Source organism: Gymnoscopelus microlampas (assembly GCF_963454915.1).
Source record: "Gymnoscopelus microlampas genome assembly, chromosome: 14".
In the NCBI taxonomy this organism is placed as follows: domain Eukaryota; kingdom Metazoa; phylum Chordata; class Actinopteri; order Myctophiformes; family Myctophidae; genus Gymnoscopelus; species Gymnoscopelus microlampas.
Window position 1 is genome coordinate 11,622,805 of NC_139951.1, and position 17,479 is coordinate 11,640,283.

Sequence of the window (17,479 nt, forward strand, 5' to 3'; positions counted from 1 at the left end):
CAAATTATTGGCTTAGGAATGCGACACAAAAAAAAATCCATTCATTCAAGGCTTCATGGGGTGTGCAATTGATAGAATATAAGTAATCTTTTGGGTGAACTACTCCTTTAAGTATCATGACAGTTGCCTGTTTAACTGTAATGAATGTGTCACTGTCAATAGTGTGTATTGCTCATTGTATTCACTGTTGATTGACTGTACACAATATATGATCCGTATACCTACTTTGTAGGCAGGCTGACACTGTACACACTCACCCACTCAGGCCGGGGCTACGACCAGGTTTTGTTGGTTAACACTTGGTGTCTGGCATTTTGTCAGACACTAGTTTTATTTTGTATCTTTGTTGTATTCTTGTTTCATGCCCTACTTGCTGCTATGATATCTAAATTCCCCATGGGGATCAATAAAGACTTATCTATCATTGTCATAAATGTTTTTTGATGGATTCCCTTAAAGGTAGTGTAGGTGATATTGTTTAGGCAAAACCTTTTAGGCAAAACCTTTTTTGTGAAAAGGTTGTATCTCTCCCTGCCTCTCCATCTCTTTAATAAATAGAAAATAGATTTTCAGGTGGGTTGCCGATTTCAGCCTGCTCATTTCTTTCTGTCATGACTTCCTGTAGTTCTCTAAACCGATTGGATCAAATTGGTAATGCATTTTCTGTTTTCTAATGAGCTGGAGAGAAAGGGAGCACTACTGAACAAACACTATAGCAATTATGTGGAGCTATGTAACACTTTTTTAACAAAAGAAAACACTTACTGCACCTTGATTTTAATATCCCTGGCTACACGCAGCCCAGTGGCTCCTCCTGAGTTGTGATTTAGACCTGGAACGCCATTACGTAACTATACCTTTCAAGCCGGGAACACCTTTTGGGGTTCTTGTTAGTATGTACAGTAGTATATAGGAACTTTTATTTAATTTTATTTTTCGAATAAATATTTAAAGTTTTTCAGAAAACTTAGGTTAGGATTTAGAAGGCGTTTTTGAAATCGGCTTCAGGTCTAAATCTGTTTGATTGCCTTATATCCATGTTCTGCAGTGATGTGGGCCAACCTGTGGGCTGTGGACCACTGGTGGACTCTGAGATTGCAAGTAGGCCCGCAAATGATTAGCAAAACTCAGATTTCAATGAAAAAAAAAATTATATGTATATGTATATGTGTGTATATATATATATATATATATATATATATATATATGTGTGTATATATTCTTTATTTATTATTAGTTTTTAATGTATTTTTCTTTGAAAAAGTATTTTCATTGTGATGCATATAAATAGGAACCTGCTATGTTAGTTCCATTGTCTAAGTTAAACGGTAATTGAAAATGAGGATTTCAGAACACAAAAGCACTATTAGGAGACAAACCTCTTGCCTACACTTCCAAGGCATTGAGAGTGCATCTGACTATGTAAGTGGCAATCTGTATCTGTTGCTTTTGAAACGTGACGCATTTAAGATACTTAAAGACGGGGTGCCGTGATTTTCAGTGATCCCCCCCCCCCCCCCCCCCCTAAAACATAATCATCAGGTATTATGGTTGTACTAGGAGGAAGATTTTTTTCAAAAAAAAGTGTACAGAAAGTGTTAAAATTATGTTTTTATGTGGGCACGCCTCCAGTTCATTAAGTATACCAGAGGCCTGTTCCTCAAAAGAGAATTAAAGCTTAAGCCTGGCTTTAACACCTATCCTGGCTTAATTTAGCCAGGATTAGGGCTGAATCGGTTCCTCAAAAGCTGAATTAGCTTGAAGATTAGTTTAGCCAGTTCACCCGGGCTAAGTTTAGCCATGAGCCGATTCCTCAAAAGAGAATTGAAGCAATCCTACCTTAGTTACCATGGCAATTTAGCTGTGAAGTTAGCCTGGTCAGGAGCAGGCTAACAGCCAAGCTTACTCAATCCAGTGCCTTGTTCTTCAAGTTTTTCCACAGTTAATTCAACACATGTGTTTGAATATGGACTCATTTTAATGACCTTGCATTCAAATAAAATGAAATAAATACAATCAGATATAATCAAATTAATTATATTACTGAAATAGTGTGTGACCATGAATCATAATTGTTTCACAATGACTCATGGGATGTCATTGTCACTCTGTTAACACTATAGTTCATATTGTTGTTAGATGTTTGATAATATATAACAGATTTTTTTTTTCACTGAATGTAAGTCAATGAGGAGCATATTTTAAATGATCAATTTCTAGTCAATGGAGAAATTATTTTTTATTTCTTGTCCACCTTTGGAGTTACATCATGATGGCAAGGTAACTACACAACCCAAACCTCTACCAAAGTGGTCTTGCAAATGTGGGGTTATTGCGTGTCTCGCCCCCCCCCCCCCACGTCCCCCCCCGTCCCCCTGTCCCCCGCTCATCCCGTCGCGGCCCCCAGTCGCGGTCAACCCCCCGCGGCGTCCCGTCCCGTGCGTCCCGTTGCCGTCCCGTACCGTCGCGCGCGCGCGCACACACACACACACACACACACACACACACACACACACACACACACACACACACACACACACACACACACACACACACACACACACACACTCTGTGTGTGCTTGCAATACCTTGCCAGTGCCACGCTTTCTCCCTGGATCTATTTATTGCGGTCGCGTTTCCTTTCTCGCTTATAATACATTTTAGATTTTACTTCCTTGTATGATTTCATGAGCTGCTGCAATGCAGCTGTTCAGCCACAGAGAGGAACGCCGCTCTGGTTTTGGACTCCATGATTGGTCAAGTTCAAGGATTCTGCTATCGACTTTCATGGTCTTTTATAGAAATACGTGAAGCCTGGCTTCATTATCCTGGCTGGACATAGCCTGGCTTGACAAGGCCTAGCTCGACAAAGTCGCTCCTTTTCAGCCTGGCTTTGCTTCGAGGAACGGAATAAACGAGGCTTATATGGACCCGACTTTGTCAAGTCTGGATTTGGCTTAAGTCCAGGCTTAGTTTATTCACCTTTTGAGGAACAGGCCCCTGATTCTCACCTTAGCACTGCTTGTGTGAACTCAAAATAGTCAGAGAAGACATAAAACACCATAAAAACACCACCAGGGGGCTTAATGAAGTTCTGTCAACCTCATAGACACTTTAAACTAAACACGCTATCGCCAAATGGACTGAATGAAATGCTAGACTTAAGCTAAGTTGAACTTATTTAGTTTTGATCCAATTTGCTGGTTATATGTTTGACTGGGCTGATGTATTTTTATTTAACCACAAGATGGTGCCATATTATTAAAAACAAACAGGTGGCAATGCAGGTGAGGCCTACTATAGGATTATTTAACTTTTATACACCACGTTTGTAGTCTTAGCCCATAAAGTCCCAAATAAGCAATGCAGAAATGATGTGAATTAGCAGTGAACAGTGGTGTAAAGTACATGTAATCAAGTATTGCACTTAAGTACACTTTTGAGGTGTTTTTACTTTACTGGAGTATTTCCAATTTGCAGTACTTTTACTTCCACTCCACAACATCTCGGAGGCAAATATTGTACTTTTTACTCCATACAATTATTTGAAAACTTTAGTTACTAGTTACTTTGTAGGTTTGGATTATTATTACAAAACATACATTAATCACTTTAGCCCTATACTTTGGCTACTTGTAAATAGACAAGCTCACAACGCGTTGCAATGTGACACGTTGTGAGCTTGTAGATCTGCTATTTTCAAAAGCTTTTAATAATATTTTGGTGCCAATGCTTTCATACTTTTACTCAAGTAAATTTTGAATACAATACTTTTACTTGTAACGGAGTATATATTGTGGTATTGATACTTTTATTTGGGTAAAAAACAATTGTACTTCTTCCACCACTGCTCATTAAAACGTGCAAGTTTTGCATTTATTCACCATATTATAAGTAACAGCTGGTAATATGACCCAATAACGCCATACATACATGCTCATACTATACAGTTGATGTAGAAAACTCAACATTGTCTCTGTTCACTTCAGTGTATGTTTGCACAGAGATCTGCAGAGATGGGGATTGCAGAGAGGCAGGTGTTCTTTGCAGGCATGGAGTTGTAGTTAGGTAGAAGGTTTCACATTTAAACATGATGTAGAGCCAACTTAAACTTTATTTACGTATATATCTAGCACATTTACAACGACCAAGGTCAAACCACAGTGCTGCACAAGAACAAATTGAAAAGCAAACAAACAAGAACAGGAGAAATAATTAAAACAAAAATAAATTGAAAGAAGCTAACAAATAAAACATTACAACGGGAATATAAAACAGCATACACAGCATATCAAGAGTATACAATTCAATTTGAAATTTGAAAAAAATCTTTAGCTAATATTTAAAAACTTCCAAGGACTGAGCAGAGTGAATGTGAAGGGGCAGGGTGTTCCAAATTCTGGGACTGGCCACCGCAAAGGTTCGGTCACCTCTGGTCTTGTATTTAGTTCTGGGCACATCCAGGAGCGACTGGCCAGCCGACCTCAGGGCTCTGGCTGGGATGTACTGATTAAGTTCAGATAAATATGTGTGCGGGGGGGGGGGGGGGGGGGGTGCTTTGCATTAAAAGAAGCAAACAAGAAAAATATAATACAATTAAATAAAATGCCTTACAAATTGTTAGAAATTATGTTAAATTAGGTTAAGGAGACGTGTCTTTAAGTGTTGTTTAAAGAATTCAACAGAGCCTGCCTAGTGCCTATCTAGCTAATCTCAGGCACTTGACATGTTGCACGCACACTCCCAGTAGACCAAGGAAGCACCTCTGGCCCAATTTTTTCAAATCGGCTTTTCAAATCGACTCTTGAACCGTATGTCAAACAAAACTAGCAAAAAATGCCAATACGTATGAACTGATCTGATGTGTCCCAAATGTTAATGACACATTGAGGGGCCTCTAAACAACACAGAGCTAAAAGCTATTTCACTTCCACCCATAATGGGCACCACAAATGCTACAAATCACTGTTGGTGCAGAAACATGATTTTCTTCACCAAATTAACCACAAATGCTCTCTCAAACATATTGACACATTGACAGACAGGGTGTGGAAGGAATGTAACAGTAATAAGTTCAGGACTTGCTTTTACACCTACTTTTAAGTGCAGACAAGCTAATCCTTCGCTGTTCATGTCAGAAGGGGTGCAACAGCTAATTGAACCAATCGATTTAATCGATTATGTACTTGATAATAATTTAACAAAATAATTGATTAATAATCTATTCCAATTTTGGAATGTCATTATAGGCTGAAAAGTTGCAAAAGATTTCAAGAATAGCTAACTATTGCCGATCTACAAGCTCTGCTATTTACACAAGTTTTGCACAACACTGTTGTGCGACGATTACGACAAAGTATTATAAAAAACGAAAAAACTAAACACGCTTCTCATTTATCCAATCAATCGAAAACATAATCAATAGAATAATCGCTAAGAAACTGACTGATAATCGCAGCTCTACGTGTCAGTGTGTGCGGCTGCATCCATGCTCCATCGGGACGGTTTGAGTCAGGGCAGGATTGTAGGACCCAAGTGCAGAGAGAGACAGAGGCCAACAGGTTGGTTTAACGGGTTTATTAACTAAAGACAGGAACACAAACAAGGAACTGAACTCAAGATCTAACTACACGTAACAAGAGACAATGAACAAGCAAGGGCAAGGTGCAAACACAGGGCTTAAATAGACAGGGAAATAATAAGACACAGGTGAACTGAACAGACAATCAACACTGGGATAGGCTGAGGGACTAAGAGGACACAGGAGGAGAACATGACTAATCACAAGACCGGTTAGACAGGCAGGTACAGAACTACAGGGGCAGACAGGAAGGCATAGAATACTACAAAATAAAGGTACACAACAGCATGGCAAAAACAACAGAGTGACATAATAACAAGACTAGGTGCAGAACAGAACAAAGGAACAGAAAGGAACATAGTCCAAGACCTTATAAGGGCAGGAAGGTCTACATAATAAAGTCACAGTCCACGGTCCGAGGAGCGGACCGTGACACATCGTCTCAATGCTTTTGTTCTCTCAGCATCCCTATTCTCGCCAGGGCCTTGTCCACACTGGGGATCAGCTTTTCATTAAACTCCCACAGCCTGGTGTCAATGCGCATGTTCTCTTTGGACACGCAGATCTGGTTGTAACTGGGTGGTATGGTGTGTGTTTTCAAGCAACCCCGGACGTGCATAACCAATCCCATATCTGGAGGGACCAGGAATGTATTCCCGAAGTTCTTCAGCACTTTGTGCACTGATGTCTGCTGCACCATCCTTGGCTGAACTATCATCTTGTGTTGCACTTCCCATTGGTTTTTCTCCATTCCATATTTTCTATAGATGTGCTCCAGAATATTTATTCCCGGCACCCCTTCCCATTGGGGCAGGTGGAACTTTGCGCCGGGATCCACATGGTCAGTTGGAAATAAGTGCATCTGAAAGAGGAACACCCCCACCTTTGGGTTTTGCTGTTGGAGCTGGCTCATCAGAGAGATTAGACTGTTTTGATGGTACGGTACTATAATCTCATCTATGTCGTGCAACAGGATATAGCGCGAGCGGTCCATGTATCTGTAGACGCAGTCGTTGAGTGTGGTCAGCTGGCCGTAGTAGTGCAGGTCCCCCGCTCCATGCTCGAGATACTTCCATCCCTTCGATGGTTTGAGGTGCTTGTCCACGGGCCAGGGAACTATCTCTACGAAACCCTCCTGGCTGTAGCTGTGCAGTAAGCGGTCAAGATCTGGACCACAGCTGGTGTTGTAGACCACCACCCTGTCCACGCCCAGCAGTCGGTACATCTCTAGGGCCTGTGTGAACTGAAGCACGTTGTTGTAGTCTCCGAACAAGGTGGGGATGCACACTGTGAAGTCAAACTGGGGCTTTATCGCCTCTGTCCCGCCGCTCTCCTGGTTACCTACAGTGGTGGAAAGTAACATAATACATTTATCGTAAGTAAATTATCTATTTACTTGAGTAGCCTATTTGTAGCATATTTGTTTTTTTGATCGATACTTGTGACTTTCACTCCACTGTATTTCTAGGATGTGAAAATGTACATTATGAATTAACCATTCAAGCCCTATTTCAAAGATAGTGAAAATAGCATATCTACAAGCTCAACGCAGCACAATTAGACACTTTGTGAGCGTGTAAACAGTGCATTTATAAAGCGCCTTTATCCAAAGGGCTTTACACACCAAAAGCGGAGGAAACCATTCAAGGCACCAACCTGCTCATCAGGAGCAGTTGGGGGTTCAGTGTCTTGCTCAAGGACACTTGGGGGAGCCCGGGATCGAACTGCATGGGAACCTTACGTTTCCCAAGAGGCCGCTCTACCTCCTGAGCCACTGCCACCCCAGATCGTAGAGAAATAATATGCTATTTCCATTATTTTTTTTATATTGGCATTTATTTTTAGCCGCATGCGCTAGCGAGCGGCTCTGTATACAGCACCAGTCGTAGTCCGCCACCCGAGTGAAAAGTCACGACACCTAGAGTCAAAAGTGTCGACACCTAAGTCTCATTGGCTGTCCTGGCTGTCCATCACACTTCCCCCCGTTTAAGCTCCCCTTTTAAGCCAATGGGGAGACGAAAATGTAATGGACACGTTAGTCAACGAATTAGACGAGACGAAAATGTTAGGGCGGGACGAATGGAGAAGAGATCCAATCAGAATTACTCTTTTTGAGGGACTAGTTGGGAATGGATCCAATCAGAACGATCCTCATTGTTAAGTTAGGTTGAACCACCCAGAAGCACACCATATTAGGGGCCAGCATGGACGAACAGAAACCACAACAAGGCAACGCACGGAGTTACACAGCAGAGACAGAGAGAAAGGGAGACAGCTTCAGCCAGGATGGTTAGCCTAAATGCTAGCGTGCTTCATTAGACCTAGTTTGGCTATTAAGTTATTATTTGCCCATGTTCACACTGACTTCAATCTTAGCTATTGTTGGGAAGACCCGCGTGGTGTCACAAAATGTTGCCACTACTTATATAAAAAACATTAGAGCGTTAATTTGCGACGCAATGTTGCCAGGTTTGGCGAGAGAAACAAGTAATCCAAAAAACAAGTAATCAGGTCTATGAAAAGATTGGGGCCAAAAAAGCCTGCAACATGCGGCTTTATTATGACTTTGGTCATACTTGTTTTAACACATCGGGTGCCAGCATTTTTTCATAACAACTTACCGTGGGTGCCAGCATTCTCCCCATTGACTGCGCTTTGCTGTTTAAAGTTTCCGCGTGCGTTACAAGCAAATCCATGCAAAAAAAAGCATCGATTCATGTTCTGCCATGAGCCTGACTACAGCCTGGAACCATAACATTCCCCTCGCGGGTTACAACGGGGGGGGATCGCGCATCGCGCATGACCAGTTTTCCCCACAGGAAACAGATTCGGAGATATAGGCGTTTCAAAGTAGGAAATAGACAGGAAGCGGATGGGGAAAAAAAAAATGTTTCCGGTGAGCGATCTGGCACTTCCTTCACAGGATTACAATGGGTGCTCCCAGAGCTGCTCTAGCCCCGCCCGCGCGGAGAAAAACAAAAAGACTGAAATCACGGTCCAGACCGTGTTCGGCACCGAAGCCTCGGAACCGCCACTATGTAAACACACGGTTCAGACCGTGTTTGGCACCCGATGTGTTAATATCAACATTTCAATACAGCAATGCACTGATATTTTTTTTTAAAAACTTTGTAATTTGTACTTTTGAATACTGAAGCATTTTTAAAAGCATGTGTTTTTGAATACTTATGTATATTTTTAATACACACAAGTACAAATTAACTTATAGTTGAGTAATATTTGACCAGGAGTATCTATGCTTTGACTCAAGTATTTGGGTTGAGTACTTTTCCACCACTAGTTACCTATAGGGAGAAAGATCTGCCGCTGTGCTTCCATGCTATCCGAATGAGTCGACAGGGTGACATGGGTCGCTTTGCAGCCTGCGGGGATCGAACACATGACGTCCATCGTCTCAAAAGGAAAACCGAAACCATCCATGTCCGCGTGGTGTTCAAAGCTAGCAGGAGTGCTGGGGATGGAAAGGTTGCCGCTACAGCAGAAAACACAGTGCATGGTCATGATGGAATCTCTCCTGAATATACCAATGATGCGCAGATCCCAACCTTTCACCCTGCGGTCCATGTAGGCAGAAACCAGCAGGTGCTTGGTGTTATTCAGAGGGGTGATGCTCTGGGTAGAGGTACGGCAGGGGAACATGGTTTGGACCACATGTGGGGTCTTTGGATTCAGATTCAGGATGAGTATGTACGTGAAGATGCCGGCAGTAACCAAGAGGAGGAAGAGGATGAGCCTCAGTTTCCGTTTATTCATCGCGCCGTAGACCGGAAATCGTTCCAAACTTGAATTGAGTTTCTTCTTGTCCCGACACAGTTGTTAAAGATGCAAGGCTTCGCAGTTCTGACGCGTTTAAATACTTCGCCTCGGTGCCGTCCTCTTCTGAATAATAATGTTTTTTTTTGTAGGTGTGCCTGTGCGTGTGCTTATCTGTCCATCTGTCTGTCCACGGCTAATCTTCCAAACCGTAGGACCGGTCAGAAAAAAACGTTGACCTCCCTCAAACACGTCCTGGTTGTGGGATTTCTGAAATTGGAAAATACAAAATTCACCTTCCATGAATCTGTTGAGAATTTTCATAAACATTTAGACCTCTAAATGTTTTGCTAAACTCACACAAATTGGAAAAATATATCTCTGGAGTCCTGTTATCAAGATGTATCAGACCGATTTCTCATAATCCATTCCATGGAATACGATTGACTTCCAAAGTTTGCCGGCCCTGCGGGTAGCCAACCCGTCCTGGCAGATATCTGCGCTCTGAGGAGCACACTTTTCTAGTTAAGTGTTTATTTCTGCATACTTTACATGCTGTTGACTGACTGCTGTTATTCAGCCTTCTTTACATTAGAGAAGAAAATCATTGCATTTCAGTTCATTTCATTACATGACTTGACATTCTTAAGCCAATTTATGCTACGCAGTGTAACGGGGACAGACTCCCGCGTGTTACTCGGCTGATACCGACAGTACCTACAGTACTTAACATGACAAGCAACAAATACTACTGTAAGTAGTACAAGATCACAGCTATGTTCCATTAATCAGTAGATCAGATAATAACTAGAAAAAGTGCTCTAGAACTAGAAACACAGGTCTCCGCCAGGTCAAGTAGGTTATTGTGGGCTAGCAATGTTCGGAATTCACCAATCAGGATGGAATATGACAAATCAAGTCAAGCGATGAAGACGTATCCGTCTTGATCACTTGACTATAGAGATAATGTGTACCGATTTGTGTGATGCTTGGACACAATTTGTAGGAGTAATATAAAAATGTATTGTTTTGCAAAAATCTGCCTCCTGGTGGCGCTATAATAGGGCAATGGCATTTGTTCCTCAACGTAGGGCGAATGTGCGTGCAAAGTTTCACCGCAATCAGACGCTGCGTTCATTATTTGCGGCATTTTGTTCAAGACGGGCCACTCCTGCAAACTTTAGATGTCAATCTTAGCCAATATGGATGGAATATGACAAATTAAACACATACGTCTTGATTACATGATCATAGAGATCATGTGTACCGATTTGTGTGAAATTTGGATAAAATCTGGAGGATTAATATAAAAAAATCCCTCCTGGTGGTGCTATAAAAGGTAGATGTGAACGATGCAGGGCAAAGGTTTTTCCTTGGCCTTTAGGGATTGCGCATACAAAGTTTTACGCAGATCGGTGTAGTTATAGGTAATTATGTGAATCGGCCTGTTATAGCGCCATGGGGCTGATTTGAAAAATTTCAAGTGGCATTTCTTCCTCAGCCTAGTGGGAATGTGCATGAAAATGTCGCGGAAATTGCAAGCTGTGTTCATGATTTGAGACATCTTGTTCAAAACGGAGCACCCCTGAAAACTTTGGAGGCCATTTTTAGCCAATGTGGATAAAATATAAAAAATCTGAAAAAAACTGTTTCGTTTAATGACTATAGAGATACTGTGTACCAATTTGTGTGATGTTTGGACAAAATCTGTAGGAGTACTGTCAATTTTTGTTGTTGTTGCAAAACCCGGCCTCCTGGTGGCACTATAACAGACCCATGTGAAAAAATCTGGGCTGAGGTTCTGCTCTGGCATCCGGGGAGTGTGTGTGCACAGTTTCGCTGCCATATTGCCAACGGTGCTGAAGATTAGTTGTCCACAGACGGAACCACACACACACACACACACACACACACACACAGACAGACAGACAGACAGACAGACAGACAGACAGACAGACAGACAGACAGACAGACAGACAGACAGACAGACAGACAGACACACACACACACACACACACACACACACACACACACACACGCACACACACAGTGGTGGACAGTAATGGACTTGAGTACAGATTCTGAGGATCTGTACTTTACTTGAGTATTAGATTTTATTGATACGTAAAACTCTTACTTGAGTACATTTCCAAGACAAATATTTTTCTTTTACTCGAGTACATTTCTAGGAATGTACTGAGTACTTTTAAGCCCACTCCACATCCACAACAATGTTTCGCCATGCAACTCCTTGCAACATGCGACTACTTGCAACTACTTGCAACCATTAATCCCAATGGCAGTTGCAAGGTGCATTGGTGTGGTTGACCTTAAAACAGTTTTGTTGCAAGGAGTTGTGACGAGTCGCATTGGTGTGACTAGCTCTGCTCCTTGATGCCAGCATTCACACCACAGCCACAACTTCCTCATACGCAATGACTTGCTACAAACTGTACTTTTTGCTCACATGACCGACTTACCCTGTCAACAGCTGAAATGTTTTAGCTGGTTGAAGGAAAAACCATATTAGGTTTTTCCTATTGAAATAATCTAATCGGCACCATATAAGGTTTAGGTACTGAAATGATCTAATCCGGAGGGAGGCGATCCCATATTTGGTGTGTCGGATGGAGCCAAAATTGTATAAATACTGCTGTATATCTCTGTTCTGGGGGGGTTTGGTAGAGAAGCTTGTGTGAGGTGTCACTTGTTTGTGCCTTTTAACCGGGCGACGGACATAGCCTTGCGCGGACTTCTCCCGTTTTAGCTCTCTTAGTTCCTTTTGGCGGCCACACTGCAACAAGGTTGTGGGGAGCGATAGTGGATTCTGCTGTATTCAACTGGGACCTTGGCATTGCCCATAATCTGGTTGAATAAACAGAGAATTTTGTCAGCTCCTAGCATTACCGATTGCTTGGTCGCTTAATCTTAGGCAGCCTTATTGCATGGGAAATGATAGATTATTTCCAGATCTGGTCTGGGGATGTGTTTGTCAATGACCGTGCAGTTCACAGGAATTGAGGAATATTATTCAGATTTAACATTCAAACATGAATTCATGGCATTGCCCGTATCTTGGTTGAATTAAGTTGAATTTGGGGATATTTTTCTGCCTGTGCCAGGCACCTTAGATTTAGGAAATGAGGAGATAGAGCTTAGGGGTCTGTTGTCTGTCTTATCAGAAATTCTGCCTTTTCATACATATATTTGTATTTTTGCTAAAAGCCTGTATTAGCTTGAGTGTTAAATAAAAACCCTTTTCTATGAGAGAAGTTTTAAGAGGATTTCTTCATACGAGCCGTTTGATCTTATCAGCGGACACTTGGGTGAGTGACAAAATATGCAACAGAGGTTACTATAAATAGAAATAGGCATTTTAGAGTGTGTTCTCAGTGACGAGAGGTTAATAGTTTCACAGCTATTTGGTCTGAAGACTTCTCGGCGCGGGGCACGCGCTATCTGGGGTGCAACGGCACTGCTACACTTATTAGGTTTAAATTCATAGGGTTTATACTAGGTTTTGCTGAAACTATCGAGGGTAGTAGAAATTAGGAGTGTTTTAATTTCTTCTATTTTCGTCAGGCCATTACACTCACACTAGCCGTGTTTCTGGCTTCCCCGTCCCCTCACCTCTTTGTTACATCTTGTATGGGTATATAGGAGTAAAAGTATTTAGTTCTGGTTCCTCAGTCATTTCTATGTTTTTATAGGTGTTTCTGAAGGCTTTGTATAACGTCTACAAGTAAGCACATCAGTGCATGCAGTGCAGGTGGTTTCAGAGAGTTACAGTACTTCTCTGAAACAAGAGTTACAAGGTCCTATAAATTCATTGTGAAAACATTACAGCAATTTGTTGATATCAAAATTAAGAAATGTACTTAAGTATATTTAAAAGCAATTACTTTTTTACTCTTACTTGAGTAACAGTTTGACTGAGCTACTTTTACTTATAGTGGAGTAAATTTGACCAAGGAGTATCTGTACTCTTAATCAAGTACTGGGGTCGAGTACCTCGTCCACCTCTGCGCACACACACACACACACACACACACACACACACACACACACACACACACAAACACAGGCACCGCAAGACTGATAAGATCCAAGCTGATTGGGCGAGGGCAAAGTGGCTTTAATCTTTTCCAAAATGGAGGGTCTGATGGTTTCAGTGTTGCAAGCTAATTATGGAGATTTTTATCAGACATGATTGCGTCAGAACGGCCTACACCCTTAGGGCTGGGAACCTTTAGGATTTTACAATTCCAATTTCTTAACGATTCCCTGTTGATGATCCGATTCCCATACTGTATTATTATAAATATAAACTTATAGCAAAACCTGTTCATTTTGCACTATGGTGTAGGCTACCTTTCAATAAACTGAAGTTAAATTACATTCATTCTTTTTTACATTCTTACAACATGTAACATTTTTGTCTTCTGGAGAACCTTTTGTAGAGTGTTGATTTCGTCGACTAAAATTATGATGTGGTTTACCTTTTTTCCTTGACGAAAACGAGATAAAGATGAAATAAAAAAACTAAGCTACGATGACTAAAACTAAGACTAAATATATTGACAATTTCGTCAACAAATAAAAACTAGACTAAAATGTTAGGGGAGAAGAGATCCAGTAGAACTAAAAGACAAGTCATTTTATGTTTGGTTGCATTCGGGTGTTGCGCTCTGAAAATAGCAGATCTACAAGCTCACAACGCGTCGTGAGCTTGTAGATCGGCTATTTTCAGCATGTAACAAAGTGTCAAATCAGCACCGCCAAAGTACATTTTAGTCGACTAAATCAACTATAATCTTATGATATTTAGTCGACTAAAACTAGACAAAAACTAAAACATTTCAGATGACTAAAATATGATTAAAACTAAATGGAATCTTATTCGAAAGACTATGACTAAAACTGAATCAAAATTTGCTGTCAAAATCAACACCGCTTTTGTAACACTGCTCAAAAACATAATTTTCCAAAATGTATTAATCTGCGCAAAGAGTGACTTAGATATTGAGATATGTAAGTAACAAAAGTAAAGATGTGCTTACCATTAATGATCCAGCAGTCATTCATTAGGAATAGAATAAACCATCATTGTAACTTAGGCATACATGATACAGACATGGACATTTCAAGCTAAGCTGTGAGTAGTTTACACAGAACATTTAAGTTGTGTGCAGCTGCTTTCTGTGGTGTAACGGTTAGGTCCTTATATTAAGCATACGTCTTGCCAAACAGTAGCCTACAGGAAACCAAGAAAAGTGAGAGTAGAGACAGTATGTGGCAAGCAACACAGATCAGATTGTTGTTCATTGTTGACTCATTCATTAAAGTTGACGGCTCTTCCCTTGGAACCAGCAATACTAGCCTGTACCGGTATCCCTCGAAGATCTCAGGTGGCTTAATTGTCTAGTATTAACATCCCTTGTCAAATTGTGGACTAACACAGTGTGGAGGGTTTCAGCACCATGCAGGCTCGATATACTGAACCTTGTCCTGGAGAGGTCTGGGGTGACTGAGCCTCAGAGGTGGACAAAGTACTCGACCCCAGTACTTGAGTAAGAGTACAGATACTCTTGGTCAAATTTACTCCACTACAACTAAAAGTATAGCTCAGTCAAAATGTTACTCAAGTAAGAGTAAAAAAGTCATTGCTTTTAAATATATTTAAGTATTCAAAAGTACATGCTTTGAAAAATACTTGAAGTACAAGTAAAAGTAGAAGTATATTTCTTAATTTTTATACAAACAAATTGCTGTAATGTTTTCACAATGACTTTATAGGACCTTGTAACTCTTGTTTCAGAGAAGTACTGTAACTCTCTGAAACCACCTGCACTGCATGCACTGATGTGCTTGCTTGTAGAACCACTATGTTATACAAAGCCTCCAGAAACACCTATAAAAACATAGAAACAACTGAGGAACCAGAAATAAATACTTTCACTCCTATACACCTATACAAGATGTACTGTAACAAAAAGGCGAGCGGAGGGGGAAGCCAGAAACACGGCTAGTGTGATAGCAGAAGTTAGGCCAATTGCATTTTAGGGAAGAAAAATAAATTGCCAACCTAAAGGCAAAACCACACCAATGCAACTAGTCGCAACTCCTTGCAACAAAACCGTTTTAAGGTCAACCGCACCAATGCAACTCCTTGCAACTGCCATTGGGGATAATGGTTGCAAGTAGTTGCATGTTGCAAGGAGTTGCATGGCGAATCATTGGCGTGGATGTGGAGTGGGCTTAAAAGTACTCAGTACTTTTCAGCCTTCCTACAAATGTGCTCGAGTAAAAGTAGACTACTTGTCTTGGAAATGTACTCAAGTAAGAGCATTAAGGATCAAAAAATGTAATACTCAAGTAAAGTACAGATCCTCAGAACCTGTACTCAAGTAAAGTACTCAAGTACATTTACTCCGTTGCAGCAAGCACCATAGAACAGTGGTTCTCAACCTGTGGGCCGGGACCCTCAAGGGGGTCCCCACATGATTTTGGGGGGGTCCCCAGGTGACAGTGAAGTGACAATTTAAGTAACCCTTTTCATACAAGAAAAAACGAACAAAAAAGACCATTACTGCACCAAAAGTATCAACAAACTATACAAAAAAAAAAAACTGGTCAAACATTGGCCAAATTGTCAAATATTATATATCGGCTATATATTTTTAAATAGCCGATCCACAAGCTCACATGAGCTTGTTGATCTGCTAGTTTCACAGTATGTATCTGTGGAACATAGTCAAACAAAATTCAACTCCTACATTCCAAGTGCTTGTCAGGGTGGGGGTCCCCAGTTCAAATATGATTCTTTTGGGGGTTCACGGCCTGAAAAGGTTGGCTACTGCCATAGAACATGCTAGCACCGTTCCTATACAAAAACCACATGCCATTACACTATAAAAGAGAGAGTTTAGCTTTACATACACCACAACAACCATTGTCAGGCTACGTATCCATCAAAAACTCTCTGATAATGTATTAACAGTTTTCAATGACTCCTCCTGTTTTCACTGACTTTCACTATATTTATGAGATCATACAATCACATTAATGGCCCAAGTGTTATGGAAATAAAAACTATTATGCATTGTCATTAAGAAAAACATCATAGCTTTCAGTGCATGATTTTCCATGTCAGGAATATTAAACTCATGACCATCACTACAGTCATGTTAGCAATGATATCATTTATTGACTATTTATATTCGTTTGTATTCAAGAGCATAGTTTTTGTCCCAAGTCTAATACATGTGTCCCTGGCTAGCTTCACAAGGCAGGACCTGGGGCCATCACTGTCCATTTCCCACTTTCAACTGAGGCCTTCTGTTCAGAATAATTCACGGTGTCACGTTGCTGGAAAGTGTTTTGATTACAAATAAGCAGTAGAATGTGTGATATTTGAATAGACGATAGATGTACTCCTAAACATGCTCATTAAGACTAGCCGTTGCAACATTGAAAAACAAAGTGCTTTGCATTAAAAGAAGCAAACAAGAAAAATATAATGAAATGAAATAAAATGCCTTACAAATGGTGAGAAATTATGTTAATGAGCCTGCCTAGTGCCTATCACCTAATCTCAGGAAATGTGCACGCACACTCCCAGTAGACCAAGGAAGAACCTTTGCCCCACATTTTTCAGATCGGCTTTTCAATAAAAAAACGATAAAAAAAATGGTAGCAAAAAATGCAAAAACGTATGAACTGTGTCCCAAATGTTAATGACACATTGAGGGGCCTCTAAACAACACAGATGAGCCAAAAGCAATTTCACTTCCATCCTTAATGGGCACCACAAATGCTACAAATCACTGTTTGGTGCAGAAACATGATTTTCCTCACCAGATTAACCACAAATGCTCTCATGTGTCATGTTGTGACAATGACAGTCAAACACACTGACACATTGACAGACAGGGTGTGGAAGGAATGTGACGGTAATAAGTTCAAGACTTGCTTACGCATACTTTTAAGTGCAGACAAGCTTATCCTTTGCTTTTCATGTCAAAAGGGGTGCAACAGCTAATTGAACCAATCAATTTCATCGATTATACTCGATAATAATTGATTAATAATCTATCCCAATTTTGGCATGTCATTAGAGCAGGG

The 17,479-nt window shown here is 40.8% G+C and overlaps 1 protein-coding gene across 1 annotated transcript; it reads right to left on the reverse strand.

Moving 5' to 3' along the window:
• Positions 1–6,023: 6,023 nt before the first annotated feature.
• On the reverse strand, positions 6,024–9,355 carry LOC311060037 (uncharacterized protein; the record flags this gene model as incomplete). Its single annotated transcript, XM_084078162.1, has 2 exons — positions 6,024–6,922; positions 8,887–9,355. 2 exons carry the CDS (start codon positions 9,353–9,355, stop codon positions 6,024–6,026), a joined length of 1,368 nt encoding a protein of 455 aa, XP_083934288.1.
• Between the last annotated feature and the right edge of the window lie 8,124 nt (positions 9,356–17,479).